Source organism: Pichia membranifaciens, assembly GCF_001661235.1.
Source record: "Pichia membranifaciens NRRL Y-2026 unplaced genomic scaffold PICMEscaffold_2, whole genome shotgun sequence".
In the NCBI taxonomy this organism is placed as follows: Eukaryota; Fungi; Ascomycota; class Pichiomycetes; order Pichiales; family Pichiaceae; genus Pichia; species Pichia membranifaciens.
In genome coordinates this window covers 858,256-873,304 of record NW_017566983.1, presented here as the reverse complement: position 1 = coordinate 873,304, position 15,049 = coordinate 858,256, and the positions used below count along the sequence as shown (strand labels likewise).

The 15,049-nt window shown below is 42.9% G+C and overlaps 8 protein-coding genes across 8 annotated transcripts; 4 read left to right on the top strand and 4 right to left on the bottom strand.

Moving 5' to 3' along the window:
- Nucleotides 1-277: 277 nt before the first annotated feature.
- PICMEDRAFT_112974 (hypothetical protein) lies at nt 278-1,936 on the bottom strand. The gene has a single exon (XM_019159777.1). It carries the CDS (start codon nt 1,802-1,804, stop codon nt 458-460), a length of 1,347 nt encoding a protein of 448 aa, XP_019018536.1. The 5' UTR covers nt 1,805-1,936; the 3' UTR covers nt 278-457.
- A 123-nt stretch (nt 1,937-2,059) lies between these two features.
- Nucleotides 2,060-3,251, top strand: PICMEDRAFT_76503 (hypothetical protein; the record flags this gene model as incomplete). Its single annotated transcript, XM_019164949.1, has 1 exon — nt 2,060-3,251. A coding segment is annotated over one exon (1,085 nt), but the record flags the coding sequence as incomplete, so codon positions are not given.
- Nucleotides 3,242-4,853, bottom strand: PICMEDRAFT_15373 (hypothetical protein). Its single transcript, XM_019160797.1, has one exon. The coding sequence runs from the start codon at nt 4,649-4,651 to the stop codon at nt 3,377-3,379; it is 1,275 nt and encodes a 424-aa protein (XP_019018534.1). The 5' UTR covers nt 4,652-4,853; the 3' UTR covers nt 3,242-3,376.
- Nucleotides 4,854-5,063: 210 nt separating this feature from the next.
- PICMEDRAFT_71492 (hypothetical protein) lies at nt 5,064-6,428 on the bottom strand (the record flags this gene model as incomplete). The annotated part of the gene is made up of 1 exon (XM_019163938.1): nt 5,064-6,428. The coding sequence occupies one exon, from the start codon at nt 6,426-6,428 to the stop codon at nt 5,064-5,066; it is 1,365 nt and encodes a 454-aa protein (XP_019018533.1).
- A 378-nt stretch (nt 6,429-6,806) lies between these two features.
- On the top strand, nt 6,807-8,019 carry PICMEDRAFT_15371 (hypothetical protein). Its single transcript, XM_019160796.1, has 2 exons — nt 6,807-6,938; nt 7,466-8,019. Exons 1-2 carry the CDS (start codon nt 6,859-6,861, stop codon nt 8,010-8,012), a joined length of 627 nt encoding a protein of 208 aa, XP_019018532.1. The 5' UTR covers nt 6,807-6,858; the 3' UTR covers nt 8,013-8,019.
- A 240-nt stretch (nt 8,020-8,259) lies between these two features.
- PICMEDRAFT_15368 (hypothetical protein) lies at nt 8,260-11,067 on the top strand. Its single transcript, XM_019160795.1, has one exon. It carries the CDS (start codon nt 8,373-8,375, stop codon nt 10,974-10,976), a length of 2,604 nt encoding a protein of 867 aa, XP_019018531.1. The 5' UTR covers nt 8,260-8,372; the 3' UTR covers nt 10,977-11,067.
- Nucleotides 11,068-11,239: 172 nt separating this feature from the next.
- Nucleotides 11,240-13,913, top strand: PICMEDRAFT_10413 (hypothetical protein; the record flags this gene model as incomplete). The annotated part of the gene is made up of 3 exons (XM_019159665.1): nt 11,240-13,630; nt 13,753-13,779; nt 13,890-13,913. 3 exons carry the CDS (start codon nt 11,240-11,242, stop codon nt 13,911-13,913), a joined length of 2,442 nt encoding a protein of 813 aa, XP_019018530.1.
- Nucleotides 13,914-14,135: 222 nt separating this feature from the next.
- PICMEDRAFT_32265 (hypothetical protein) lies at nt 14,136-14,468 on the bottom strand (the record flags this gene model as incomplete). The annotated part of the gene is made up of 1 exon (XM_019162753.1): nt 14,136-14,468. One exon carries the CDS (start codon nt 14,466-14,468, stop codon nt 14,136-14,138), a length of 333 nt encoding a protein of 110 aa, XP_019018529.1.
- Nucleotides 14,469-15,049: the final 581 nt, after the last annotated feature.

Sequence of the window (15,049 nt, the reverse complement as noted above, 5' to 3'; positions counted from 1 at the left end):
AGTCTGCTGAAGGTATTATTATTGGTTTTTTCAGTGACTCATGTTTGTTTTTGTGGAAGTCATCTTCCACATCGGCATGTGTTTGTACGTCCACCATACTTGAGACAAAAAAGAGAACGTTCCTGTGTACCACTTATTAGAGAGATTCCGTAACACGCTCACTATAGCTGTACAGTGCGTGTTGAATCCCCCTGAAAAGCTACAGACCGAACGACATCCACAGCTCACACACTCTTTCGGCCTCAGTTCCTCTCCACACGGTGACAAACCCCCCCATCCTTATTCGTTCTTGATTTCGATTTCCTCGCCAGGGCCTCCGCGCATCCGGATTCCGGTCCCGCAATTGGCTATCTACCCGAGACCGACAGTCATGGTTGTTATCTGTTCTGTTTTCGAGCCTGCTTCATTGATTTACAAACATGATCGAACGTAAAAAAGTTTCCCAAGAGCTAGCACTTCATTGACCAAGTGTTATTTCAGCCATCTTTTCAAGCTTCTGCCTGTTGCTGAGCCTGCTATTACTATTGCTATTCAGCTTGTAAGACCAAACAAAGAGCTTGACAAGTTGTAGAAGTTTGCTGTCTCCGTTGCTGAAACGCTGCAGGACCCTGAAGTCCCCATAACCGGCACGCAGGAGTGGATCGTTCGGGTCATCATCACCGACTCCGTATCCGGACCCCTCTTGGCATAACTTTTCTTCGTTCTCGTCTTCTTCTTCCTCGTGGCTCGCAACGCTATCTGAAGCCGCACTGAAATCAAATCCTCCATCAAGCTCATCACTGAATGACACGCCATCTACGTAGGTCAACAATGCTTTGTTGACTCTAACAGCAATGGTTTCCCTCAGTGAAATATCGACGAGCTTCTTCAACTCTGGTGGCAAACGCTCTGTAAAGCTGACTTTTGATTCTTTCTCCTTGAAAGTCCCGTATGATATTAATGCCATAGTGAGCTCCATATCTTTAATAAATCTTGAACTTTTTAATATGTTTTCGTCACTGAGGTTTTTTTTGATAAACTCGACAAACTCGTTGAAAAATGTCTCTTCTTTTTCTTCTAGCTCCTCGCCTGTAAAGTCGCTAACATCGCTGTCAAAGAACTCTCGGATTATTTCAACTGCTTGAAGGTGTAAAAGGCGAAGTTTCAATATCCGAAATTCGTTAAAGAAATGTGGCCACTTACGAGAAATAAATTCAATTGTCTCCTTGACCTGTCCATTCATCAACATAATCATCATGGCCTTCCGCTCATAGACAGATTCCATTCCAATCGTGGCTCTCTGCTGCTTGATGGAAAGCTTCGACTTTTCAAGTGTCTCATTACTTTCCGCCGATAAGTTTTCCGTCTTGAACAGTTGGCTCATCTTTTCTTTTTGTAGATCAAAACTTTGTTCGGTAAACTCATTACTATCTTCGTCTTCTACAACTTTATCATCTTGACCTTTAAAGTCATCATCCTGTTTTACGTTATTGTGTATGTTTTTGTCCTCATATTGAAGTTCTTTACTGAATGTGTCAGCAGCGCCGGCATAGCCCATTCTTATGAGGTATTCAAGAACACCGTAGTTTAAATCTTTTTGCAATTGGAAAAAAGTGTCCGGGAAAAGAAAAACGTCAGGTAGCTCTGTCGGCCAGATTGGGGTAGAGCTTACACGTCTATGTGTGTTTTTCCCATTATGGACAGATTTGCTGCTATCACCATTATCGTTATCATTTTGGATAGCATTATTACTTTCAGCGCCCTCGTCCCTTTCACTTCTCTCATTCTCACAGTTAAGTAATTCCCCTAGTATTTGGTTCATCATGTCTAGTGTTCCAATTTCTTTAATATGCCCACAATAAAAAAATGATCGTGAATTGACTACAGCTGATTACAACAGCTGCCTCCTTTACGATTGACTTAACTTTTGGTACTTAGTACAGCAGGCACAGATTAGTCGAGCATGATTTTTGTGAAGCTCTTCCTGATCGAGAAAAATATTTGAGATTTTTCTTACTTCCTTTCGGTGTCGGCGTTCGTTTCTTTACTTCAGTAAAAAAATAGTAGTCTCGGAGTTATCCAATGCCTGAATATATAATTGAACTGGAAATACCCCGAACTGATGTTTCCTCTCTGTCAAAATTTTATGGAAAAGAGGTTGCTTTCTTTTCAGATCGGGCTGGAACTGTCACTTTAGATAAAGAACAGTTCGACTTCTACTCTTTCTCTCCTCCGAATAGTAAATGTTTTGCTAACCCGTTTGGATGGAACACAAAGCTCGGATATAAAAACTATACGCCCAAAATTTTCAAATCCCATGAAAGTACTATTGACAACTTTCTCAAGTCCTTGGTCCAAATTTCCAAGGTCCAAAATTCTGGCGTGAATCTTTCATGGTACAAGGTATTTTGTCCCTCGTCGTTTTTTCAATATGTTTCCGTTAAGCGCCAATCTGGGTTCTACATCATGTGGTATAACAACCGGTATATCATTGCAAACAATGAGACTAGAGAGGGGCAGAATGTCTTAATGTCCTATGCTGGGATCCGATTTGAAGATCTTCTGACGCATGGAACGTCCCAAAAGACGATAAATAACTACAATCTATACCAGAGTGTTATTGAAACGAAAATTGATGGTATGAGCTGCCTTTATTGTGCAGAAATTGACTCCTATGACAAAGAAAGTGGAGCATACACTGAAATCAAGATGATACTATGCAAGTCCAATATACCACATGCCAAGACTACAAACAAAAAGTCAGTACTGGAGTCATTGTCAAAAGGTAATGTGCACTTTGGTAGTTTTTTATTTCGGTTGTTGATCCAATGCAAATTTGCTAATGACCTTAAAGTGGTGATAGGTATAAGGGACCAAAGTTTCACTATTCGAAATATCACAGACTTCTCTGTTAAAGATGACTTGCTTCCGTTTTTCCATCAACTATACCCTGATTATTATGAAAAATACATGGCAGCTGTAGATTTGATAAGAAGAGTATTCCATACAATCACCAAGCGGGTCACCAGAGAAAATCCTGTTTTTTACTTGGAGATAGGTTCTCAATATATATTGAAGTCTGTAGATTCGATGAATGAGAGGTGTCGAATACTAAAGCGATTTGTGCCAACCGAATTCATAAATCTGATCGACAGTTTTGATTAATCTTATGCTTTATTAGAATGGTGAGGTTTTATACAATATATAAATAAATGCGTAAACATGCTGTATTTTCTTTAGTTCTATGTAAAATCGAGATTTTGGGTTCTTCCGAAATGGGTGCTTTATGAGCTCTAAGGGTATAATCGATTATTCTTCTTTGTTGATAACGATGGTTGAGAACATTGGAGGTAGCAACGTAAGCATGGACCCAAAAGCCTAGAAGTAGAAAGAATATTTATGATTTCCAACTTCCTTCAAACATATGCAAGACAAAGGCAAGCTCATGTTTAGGACTCTTACTTCCCATCTGTCCAACACCTGGACTAAAACTGGTTATTGGTAAAATCATGATGTCGTCATAAACTGTAGGCTTTTCTAAACCTGTGAAGTTCAACCAATTGATCTCCATGTCGGTTGAGTGTAAAGGCAGGCCTTCACTATTCAACTCCTGCTGTTTCAAGGAGTATTTCTTGCCATCGGTCCAGTATTTAGTGCCGATACCAAACCCATCACCATAACTCCCGTCTGTATGAATGTTGTTAATGTAGTCAAAAAAGGTGTCTGTGAACATACCAGGACCTGTCCATTGCATGACATCACCGCCTGTGTCCTTACCTTCAACGCGTTTTAGCATTCCTTGCTTCTGTTTTCTCAAAGTTTCCTCAACAACTCTGGCAATCAACTCACGTAAAAATGGGTGGCCACGCTTTCCAACGACGGTCCATTGGACAAATTGAATCCGACGAGCATACCACTCAGCCCAATCTGGTCTATCCGGGTCTGCTTCTATGCCAATAGCGCACCCTATGGCGTTCAGCCTGCTGTTGGAAGGAAGATACTTCGGGTTGAATATCGCCCACTCGTTAATTGGTTTCAAACATAATGTGTCCATATCGGAGTAAACTCCTCCACGAGCAAAGATGACGAGATATCTGAAAAAGTCGGCCTTTAAAATAAATCTAGGCATGAGTTTCCAGGCCTCAATGACCGCCGGGACGTTTGCGAATTCTTGAAAAATCCATTCGTCGATCATATCATCTGTAATGATCGTGTGCGTGAAGTTCTCGTTCTTGCTTGACCATGACTGGTATGGTCTCGTGAAGTGTTTTGGGAACTGGCTGTCGTCAGCAGCAACCTTCCACGTCTGGAAAATATGGTTTGGAATCGAGCTATGTTCGTCGTAAGGGAACTGGAACGCCAATTGCGCACGTAGCGGCGCATTGGCAGGAAGTCTGTTGTATATATAGGTTAGCGGGTCAAAGTGTGTTTTCATGTTGAAGTTGGCTGTGTCTGAAGAAAACAACTTCGTACCATTGTTTGTGTGGGTATGGCGTGAGCTAGTTGTGAACATCGGAGCAATGAAATACCAAAGGAAGAAGAACGCAAAGGTTGCAAACGACAGCTTCTTGCGCATGTTCCTGTGGTTGTTGACGACGTCTGTCTTCAATCTCCATAACGTCTTCTTGAGCGATTTGGAAGCAGTGTCATCGGGGATAGTAATGTAATCCATCTTTGGCGTCGGTGCCTGTTGTAACGCTGCCTGTAGTTTCCTTTTCGCTGTTTCCTGCTTTTAATGGATCGAGAAAGCTTAAAAGAAGCACAGGAACCAGAACAAGAATCAGATCAAGAACAAGTTTTCTCCCGGCATCCCCTGAATAGCATTTTTTCAGATTTGGCACAATCGATTAGTTGTCCCGTAAGCCTCATTCTCCTCTTCCCCCGTACGTGGCGGCAGTGCCCATTACGCAATAGTTTTTTCTCCTAGCACGCGTCGCAACTATTCACACGCGGGGTTCTAGACCATCTCCATATTTCGTGCACGGGAGTGTTTACTTGAAGTTGGATTTAGTATACAGAATTTACATCTAGCTTACAGAAAAACGGGTAGGGAGATCAACAAGGAAACTGCCAAAGGGAATCACTCACCTGGTAACCCCACTGACCACACGTAAGGTTTCTCTCTTTCTCCTTCTCAAATTACGCTCCTTCTCGGTCTCTCTCTTTTCGATCTCCCACTCACTCAACTTCTCCACTGTAGGGGAGAACTCCTCACCGTACTTCTTGGTATCGTAGCGAAGTCCCTGCACAATCGATTTGGACGCGTCGTCAGGGTTGATGAGGTTGAAGAAAGGTAAGGAATCCATATTCTGCGACACCTGCTGTGGGTTTTCAATGAGCTCTCGCTTGAACTTGTAAATCTCGTCGTAGATGGCGACAGCTATGGCGGTCTCGAACTCAGGCTTGAGGCCGATGTCGTTGCACACAGACTTAGCAAACATCTCCGGGGTGTATGTGTCATCGAGTAAGTTCCATTCGATCTTGTCTGTGTAGAAGTCCTCACCAATGTTTGCGGAGATGTCCAAAACGACGTGGAACTCCTTCTCGTTCGATAGGAACTGATCGATGATGGCGTTGTTCGGGTTTGCAAGTAGATCCTTGTACGACTGGATCTGGTCTTTGATCTGGTTGGCGATGGACGACTCTGTGTTTCGGGCGAGGTCCAGCTCCTGCGACATTATGGCCGCGTGAGTCTCGGGCGTTATCAACGTCTCGTTCAGGTTCCAGAGGAAGCAGTCGTTAATCACAGCCCCGCTGGTGTTGATCTTCAACTTGATCGGTATGATGACCTCCGGATTCGCGGAGTTTGACAACACCTCGAAAGGCGTGAAGACGATCTGCGGAAGGTCCTGTGGCGCCTCCTTGTTGCCGTGGTAGTTCGAGAGGTTGATCGAGCTGTTGTTGGAGTTGAGAATCAAGTTTCGGTAAATGTCAAACGCCGCGTTCGGGTCCTCGTACGTGGCGTCGTTCTTCTCGTCGTCGTCCTCCACGTATTCGTCGTCGTCTTCAAAGTCTCGGTTCCCGCTCACGCTGGCGCCGTTGGCGTTGACATTGACGTCGCCACCAGCAGCACCAGTGCCGCCAAGCACGTCACCAAGTCCGTTAATTGTCCCGTAATGGTTCCCGTCAATAATGCTGCCGCTGAAAGTGCCGCCGCCGTTGTTGTTGTTGACGAGCACGCCGCCGGCCCCGCTGTTGAGGATGCCGCTACCGCCGGCCCCGTTCAGGCTACCGCCGCCCACGCCGTTGTTGTTGTTGGAGTCCTCAAAGTCAAAGTCGATGTCTGGGTAGTCCTCTGCATAGTTCACCTTCGACGTCGCCTGTCTCTTGGATGCTCTCGACGTGGAGAGGTTCGAGAACAGCGCACTGTTTGACTGCGAGAGTCTGTGCGAGAATGAGGTCGTGAGGGCCTGTGGGAAAAGCGGCTTCGACGTGATATTCGATGACATCTGCTGGTTGCTCTCTCGCTGCCTGCGATCTGCGCCCTCTCTGTCCACCGCTTGCCCCGTTTGCCCCGTTTGGCGTCTCCTTCCGCTTCATCTTCACCTTCTTTCCTCCTTCCGTCTCCTGCTGCGGCCCTCACCTCCTGCTACTCCTTGTTCAGGTGCACGGGTGGAATCAACATCGTTTTCTCGCGCCCGCCGCAACGTGAAAAACCCTGCAACAAGCTTGGGGCCCACGCACTTTTCGCTCGCTGCGGAATCTCGACGTCGAGGATCAAGGCGAGGAGAAATAATAAAGCACAGCGCTGCCAGCTTGCCTGCCACCTGCCTCCTGCTGGCACGTTTCTTGTTCTTGCGTTGTCCTTCTCTTTCTTCTGCGCTGTTCCGCTGATAAATCTCTTCTTCAGTTCCCCCAACCCACACACACACAAACACAATGTCTTTCTCAGACTTCTCTAAGATTGAAACCGTTTCCAAGTTGAACGACTACTTGAAGGACAAGTCCTACGTCGAAGGGTACGTACTGCAGCACTAATTCCGAACCGCACGGTGGTCGGGCGTTTTTTTCCGCCGTCCTCCTTCCTCTCTGCACTGCCGCTGTGGCAGCAGGTGGATGTGGATGCACATGGTTGTTGGGCTGGCTCAGCATTCTACGTTTTCCTGCTTGGCTTATTCCTTTTTCTGTTTTTTTCTCACTTTCTTCACTGTTAATAATATCGATGATGATCATATTCTTTGGTCCATGTTTATGAGGCGGACTCAAGACCCGCTGTATGAGTATCAAAAAGAAGGCTGTTGACGCAGTCGTTACCCTGAGCACATTATTATCACCCCATTTTTCCTTTTCTCTTGTTCTCCCTCTACCTTCTTTTCTTTTCTGGCCCAGTTCATTCATCTAGCGGTTACTTTTTTTCATACTGAAAAGTTATTTGGAAAAAATCACGTGCGCGGGAAAAAATCTCGAAAATGACTAAATTTTTCCAACACATACTAACATTAGTCTCTCCTCCTTTGCCATGCCAATACTATTTTTGTTGCCATAGTACTTCTGCCACTCAAGCTGACGTTGCTGCTTTCAAGGCTTTCCAATCCGCATACCCAAACTTCTCCAGATGGTTCAACCACATTGCTTCCTTCTCTGAAGAATTCGAAACCCTTCCAAAGGGCACTGGTGCTCCAGCTGCCGCTGCTGCCGAAGACGATGAAGACTTAGATCTTTTCGGCTCTGACGACGAGGAAGATAACGCCGAAGTTGAAAGATTAAAGGCTGAAAGAGTCGCTGCCTACAACGCCAAGAAGGCTGCTAAGGGTCCAAAGCCTGCTGCTAAGTCCATTGTCACATTAGATGTCAAGCCATGGGATGATGAAACCGACTTAGACGCTATGCTCGCTCACGTCAAGGGTGTCGAGATGCCAGGTTTGGTCTGGGGTGCTCACCAATTCATCCCTGTCGGTTTCGGTATCAAGAAGTTACAAATCAACTGTGTCGTTGAAGATGACAAGGTTTCTCTTGAAGAATTACAAAACCTCATCGAAGAAGGTGAAGACTGGGTTCAATCTACTGATGTTGCTGCTATGCAAAAATTATAAGCTGGTCATCTAGTTATGATAGTATATATCGTGTATAGTGTAAAATATCTTAAATTCCGTTTAATGAATAATAATATGGTGAAAATATGATCATAAGTAGACGTCTGCGAATATGGCTGCCTAATCGGGAAACTCGGTGCGCTGGCCGCCGAGGTGTCCCTTTTTCTTAAGCTTATCAGCTTTGGTTATGATGGCATCGATGGAAAAATTAGCCACTAGTAGACTACAAGTAAAGGTGTTTCTTGTTGCCATAACTAGACACGTCAAGACAGGCATCGCTTAGCCTTGAAAAATATTTCTTGTCCATAGCGATACTCAATCTGGTAACCTCTTCTTTGTCACGGAAAGAGAGACTTGCCCATGATGAATCTTGAGCAAGACAAGGAAGAGTCCCTGATGGAGAAAAAGATAACCAGGTCAAGAAACGGATGCTTCACCTGTAAAAAGCGTCGTAGAAAATGCGATGAAACAAAACCATATTGCAAAAACTGCACGGAGTCGGGAAGAGTCTGTGCAGGCTATGGGGTTAGGTTGGTATTTGACGTCGATGATTCCCGAAACTCAAATGATTCTTTCAATATCAGAGGAGAAAAGAAACACGGTTTCCGAGGTCGTCCAAAGCTAAAAGATGCCGGAGACACCTTTATAATAAACAGTCATAACCCCCACAATCCGTCAGCGGAAGAGATCTCGGTCAAAATGGAGGAAAATGGTGTCGAAGACACAACTTTTGAAAACCATAAAAGTCGTACAGAAACTAGACGAAAGCTAGAGTCTCCTTCTTACAATGAAGACCGTGTGAGAAAATCTAAGCACCCAAGGGTTACGAAACATGCAAAGCCTCAGATCAAATCATTGATTTCTTCAAATGAATATTCAAAGTCCGGTTCGTTACCAAACGTGGATTCTCTGCTAAACCCATCGAATATAGACCTTACTCCTTCAGATTCACCTAGCCTACTGGTATCCAGAGATTCTAGCTCAAACACAATTCTTTCAAATACAAATTCCAATATAAACATTTTGTCTGCGCCAAACACTGGGAAGAATACGAATTCTGTCTCAACAACTTCGGATCGAGATTTTGAATTAGACTTTAATGATCCCCAACAGTTTGAACGTGCGTTTTTCTCGGGTCTAGACTATATATTGGACAACTATGATAATGGATTACTGAACTCTGTCGATTTTTCCTTTTTACCTCTCGATTCCTCGCATTCAAACACTAGCATGAATAACCATGTGAATATGAATATGACCACTTCAAGCTCGGGTTTGAACTTACCTCCAAGCCCAAACTATTCAAACATTGCATCAATTTCTCCAGCAATTCCTAGTGCCTCTTTGTCCAATGTTCAGTCTTATAATGGAGTTGGCAACGTTGATAGTCATAACTTACCATACCACAATAATAGCCATAATGAGTTAGAGCTAGACTCTAGCCATCTTGGTCCCCAGTTGAAAAAAAGGGAAGAAATTCTTATTCTGAAACACTTTTTTGAAAAGGTGATTTATCTTTTAGACGCCCATCCACAAACTCCATGGCCTCAATTAATGATGAAGTTTGGATCGATGGATTTGGCAAAATCATGCTTTTTGTCTTTATCCTCGATGCACCTATATGTCAACAATGGAGGAGACGAATTTTATAAAAAGGGTCTTTTGCATATTAATAACACAATGGAGTATTTGATTAAATACGTGAAAACCGGTGGAATTGCAAACACAAACACAAACACAAACACAAGCACTACAGTGACAAGAGATAAGAAAGGCCATTCAGATGCAAACAGCTCGACTTCAGGTTCCGCATCAAATTCTGACGAGAATGAAACCGAGCACAATGTCGATTGCAATGATCAAAACAATAGCAATGGTAATAGTAATGATGACGATCACGATGAACGGAATTCAGAAGAGCAAATGAAAGACTCTAATGATTTAGATTTGAATGTTCCCAAAATAATTTCTAGAATTAAATCAGAATCCAATAAAAAGAAAGGCACAAACTTCATGGTTATTTTGTTATTGCTCTATGTACATTTATTATTTGCCGTTTTGGAAAGTGGGCGTTCTGCATTGGCAAGAATGTTTCTCAAGTTGTCCGCATCTATTGCATCTGATCCACTCTTCAACAAGAAAATGAAGAAAATTCAGCAATCGCAATCCTTACTGTGTGTTCTATCATGGTTTGATACTGTTTCAGCAATAGTATCTCCCGATTGTAGGATTCCATACTGTGATCCAAAGTGGTTTGGTGAAAGCAGTGATATAATTTCGACAGACAAGATGAATGGTTGTCCTGTCGGAATGTTCAGAGTTCTGTATGATTTATGTCTTTACCGAAAGAAAGTTATGACGTTATTTTCTCAGCAAGAATGTCTATTACAACAAATAAAGCTAAGCCATAAAAACTTGATGGATCTCAGGGACAGATGCTTGCATTATAGAGATCACGTACTATATATACTGCCTCATGGCTCTGCATTTAGCTACATTGATAGGTTAAAGTGTGCTCAATTATGGTCATTGGCAGCAATCTTAGTTACGATCCAATTGGAGCTGCACTATTTTTCCAAAATGTCTAAAATGATAGAGCATAATAGAAATATGATTTCTGCCAGTGAGTTTCCAGATGCTGTTCCATCAGTACATATACATTCGGAAAAAGCTACTGCAATAGTTACTGAGTTTTTATCGGTTTACAATACAATTCCGTCATCTTCTCCGATTATCACTCAAATGGTCTGGCCCATTTTCTATGTGGCATTATGCTCTAGCACTGATGAAAATCGGAAACAAAGTTGGAAAGCTTTAGAAGTTTTGTACGAAACTGTCAAAATGGGTACCATCAAAAGTAACATGGACATCGTAATGCGTGTATGGGAGGAAGGATGTAGTTTAGAAAGTATTTTGGGCGGTGAAGGATGGTTTGAAGCCGGCATTGATTTACTTCCTTGTTAGGGATTTGTATAATAATAAAATTTATCTAACCATACACTTGAAGTTTTTGGCAAACTTTAGAAGCTGGCTGAAAATGAATACTACTAGCAGGAATTGTTTGAGTACGCTTGCGCTAGAAGATAATTTTCTTTGGTGCACCCTGACTTTTTTTTTCAACATGATATACTTTTTTGATTATTTTTTTCTTTGCTGCTGTAAACATACAAATTATGCAGACTGTACTCATAGTGTTTATCTTGATATAGACTTCCTTCAAAACAAAGATGGCTAAAGTAGAAAGCATTTTTGCAGGGTGTAACAAGAACCTTGGCATATTTGATTACAATGCTAACCTGAAAATAGTTGCATATGGTTCGTCTAACACTGTTTCGATTAGCACATCTATTTTTCATTCCCGAGGGTATGATCCTACTGCACAAGTTTATATCACTCTGAAAAATCACACTGAGGAAATAACTGCGATTAAATGGATTCAATCCACTAACCTTTTGTTATCGGGATCCCAAGATGGTGTGGTCAATGTTTGGATGTTCAGTCAAAAGGAAAATGGTATACTGGATATTCAATTCATCCAAGGACTTAAACCAACACAGGGTGCAATTTCATGTATTGGGCTTGTTTCCAATGATGCAAATTGTCTGAAATTTGCCGTTGGTGATAGTAACGGTAAGATATACATCTATTCACTTGACTCAAAAGTCAACAAGTTTGAAGAGATTGCAAATTTTGAGTTGCCATATGGATTCTATGCAATGGCTTTAAACATGATTAAATTGTCTGACGCCGAATACATAATTCTTTCCGGAGGCTCCAAACCTGTTATCAATGTGATATCATTGGACATGTGTACTATGAAAATGACATTAAAAGCTTCTCTCCCTGGACACGATGACTGGGTAAGATCCATTGCGATTCGTCAATTGGCTACTACAATGGAAACTGTTGAAGGTGTTACATATCCTAAAACAACATACATTTTTGCTTCTGCCTCTTTGGATCGTATTATTAGATTGTGGAAATTGACTATTGAAGCATCCAGCAACCCTGTCTATGTGGAAACCAATAAGTTGAAACTCTTGACTTCAAAAGAATACAGATTTGAGACAGCAACCAATCGTTGTTGTATTTTCTTAGATGCAATCCTAATGGGTCATGATGACTGGGTTTCTGAAGTCACCTGGAAACCCAGAAAGAACGAAGGTCAAAAAGAATTTGAAAACGAAAACGATCTTATGTTGTTGTCGTCAAGTGCAGACAGTTCTATAATGATGTGGAAATCAGATCCTATTAGTGGTGTGTGGTTTCCGGAAGTAAGGCTTGGTGAGATGGCAATAAAAGGTGCCTCAACAGCTACAGGTTCATCGGGTGGATTTTATTGTTCTAAATGGATTTTTGATGAGGATACAAACACTGAAATTGTTTTGAGCAATGGTAAGACAGGATCGTTCCGTTGCTGGGAGAAGGATTTGGTCAAAGACAAAGTTTACAACTCACGGACAACCTTTGTTGGAGCAGCTAGAGCCATCACAGATATATCATGGGCTGCTAGTGGCGAATACTTCCTTGCCACTTCACTAGATCAATCTACAAGACTATATGCGAAGTGGAGTCGAGACGGAGAGAAATGGTTTGAATTTGGGCGTCCGCAGATCCATGGATTTGACATGATTACGGTGAAAAGTATCAACGGAACAAGGTTTGTCAGTGCTGGTGACGAGAAAGTCATCAGAGTTTTTGATATGCCCAAGAGTATTGCTGGTATGTTGGGCAATGTTTGTGGTTTGACTGAGTTTCAGAAAGGCGAAATTGAGGAAAATTTACCTGAGTCTGCAAGTTTGCCAGTTTTAGGATTAAGTAATAAAGCCACGTTGGATGGTGATGTCATCGGGGGCAACAATGGAGATGAAGGGGGTGAGGCTGGAGGAAGTGTTGGTAACGATATCAGCAATAGTATTATGAGTGAGCTAAACGAGCCCCCTGTAGAAGATATCTTACAACGTCACACGTTATGGCCAGAACTGGAAAAGCTTTATGGACATGGGTTTGAGATTACCACATTGGATGTTTCAAGAGATGGGAAGATCATTGCATCTGCGTGTCGATCTAATGTCGCCAAGCATGCAGTGATCAGAAACTTTGATACCGGCAACTGGCTTGAGTATGAAGATACGCTGAAGGGACACGATTTAACCATCACTCGGTTGAGATTCAGTCTTGCCGGAGAACAAGAGTATTTACTGTCCGTTTCTAGAGATCGTAAGTTCACATTGTGGAGAAGAGGAGTGAATGAGAAATTTGAGTTAGTGAAGCTGATGGAAAAGGCACACAGCAGAATTATTTGGGATTGTGCCTGGGTCAATTACGAGGATGTAGTTGCGTTTGTGACGTGCTCTAGAGACAAAGAGGTGAGGTTGTGGGTCAAGGAAGCAGGCGATAGCGGTGACGTTGTCTGTAAAGCAAGTGTCAAGTTCAGCAGTGCTGTTACGGCCATCGATTCGATCAAAGTCAACGATGAAGGGAGAAGTGTGTTCAAGCTTGTCATAGGATTGGACAATGGTGAGGTTTACGTCTATAGAGTTGATGTGGAGAAGTTCGAGTTTGAAGAGCTTGAGAAAATTGAGCAGACGCTGTTACCTGGCGGTGGCATCAGTCGGGTAAGCATCAGTCCTGTGGTCGTAGCACAGTGCAGTGCTAAGATAGTTGTTGCTGTTGGCAGTAGGGACAATAGTTTACGAGTTTTACAAGTTTAGGACAGATTATGTACTCCAACCTACAGCTTAAAGACGTTGCTAGGATCAGTTACGTAAGCAAAGATGAAAAAATGAGGTTTTCTTTTTTTTTCCCTTTCTTTTTGTTGATGAGATTTTGTATATTTAGATACTATATATAATGTAAAATCTAAACAAATTATAGGACAAGGAGAGATTTTCATGCTAATATTGTAGTTGAATAATAAAGATTTTGGTGTATTTCATTTAAGATCGTTGAATTTTAGATTTCATTTAATTTTAATAAATAGAATATATCATAAAGTTAACAAATAATAAATAAATAATTTAAGAATGAGAAGGGAAAGGGGACAAGGTGATTATGAACGTGATAAGGAGATAGCATTTGAAGTACTCGTGGTGATAATATAACAGGATGAGTTCATGACACTTAAGAAGAGGCTTCCTTAATGTAAGTGACCAAGTCGTTTCTGTCCTTTGGCTTCTTCAAACCACCAAAGGCCATCTTGGTACCTGGAATGTATTTCTTTGGGTTTTCTAAGTAGTCGGACATGGTTTGTTCGGACCACTCGACACCGGCTCTCTTGTTAGCTTCGGTGTAAGAGTAGCCTTCAACTTGACCAGAGTGTCTGCTCATGACACCGTGAAGGTTTGGACCAACCTTGTTTGGACCACCCTTTTCGATGGTGTGGCATTGTGCACATCTGGTCTTGAAGAGAGTAGCACCCTTCTTGGCGGAACCTTTTTCGTATGGAGCTGGCATTTTGTCTATGTGAGGTGTTGATCTGGATATCTATACGGGGGGAGAAAGAAAGGGAAAGGAGAAAAGGGTAGAGGCAGAAGAGCAGAAGAATAGAAGAGTAAAAGAAGAAGAGGTAGAGAAAAGAGGGAGAAAAGCGGGAGAGGAAGCACGCAAGCGAAGGAGGCCAGGGAGGCCCACGAAGATATAGACAGCAAACAGGAACGTCGAAATGGTAATCGGAAGAAACAGGAGCAGTGCTGCTGTGCTGTGTCTCTGCCCCCCCGGCAGCGTCACCGTGTGCTTACGTACAGCGGGGCCCGTTGCGCAAATGAAAGACACCGTTTTAACAACATTGCTAATTCCAGCTCGGCGATTGGCTAGCGTCCGTCTGTTCCGTCCCAGGCCCGGTCGGGCGGGCACGCAACGCCGCCCGGGCGAGCCCGGGCGGGTACGGCAGGGCAGGGCATGGCATGACAAGAGGCTGAATACGGGGTTTGTCCGGGTGGAATGGTGCGGAAAAAAAAAGAAGGCCGCAGTGCACGGGTGGGCAGGCAGGAAAGGGGGGTGCGTGGATGACTCCTAAATTTTGAGTCGATCGGCCA

Excerpts from the sequence above, each read along its gene's own strand:
- PICMEDRAFT_112974 (XM_019159777.1), bottom strand. The coding sequence starts at position 1,804 with ATGATGAACCAAATACTAGGGGAATTACTTAACTGTGAGAATGAGAGA.
- PICMEDRAFT_15373 (XM_019160797.1), bottom strand. The coding sequence starts at position 4,651 with ATGGATTACATTACTATCCCCGATGACACTGCTTCCAAATCGCTCAAG.
- PICMEDRAFT_15371 (XM_019160796.1), top strand. The coding sequence starts at position 6,859 with ATGTCTTTCTCAGACTTCTCTAAGATTGAAACCGTTTCCAAGTTGAAC. Across the intron at positions 6,939-7,465 it reads GACAAGTCCTACGTCGAAGG|TACTTCTGCCACTCAAGCTG; the intron begins GTACGTACTGCA and ends TTGTTGCCATAG.
- PICMEDRAFT_15368 (XM_019160795.1), top strand. The coding sequence starts at position 8,373 with ATGATGAATCTTGAGCAAGACAAGGAAGAGTCCCTGATGGAGAAAAAG.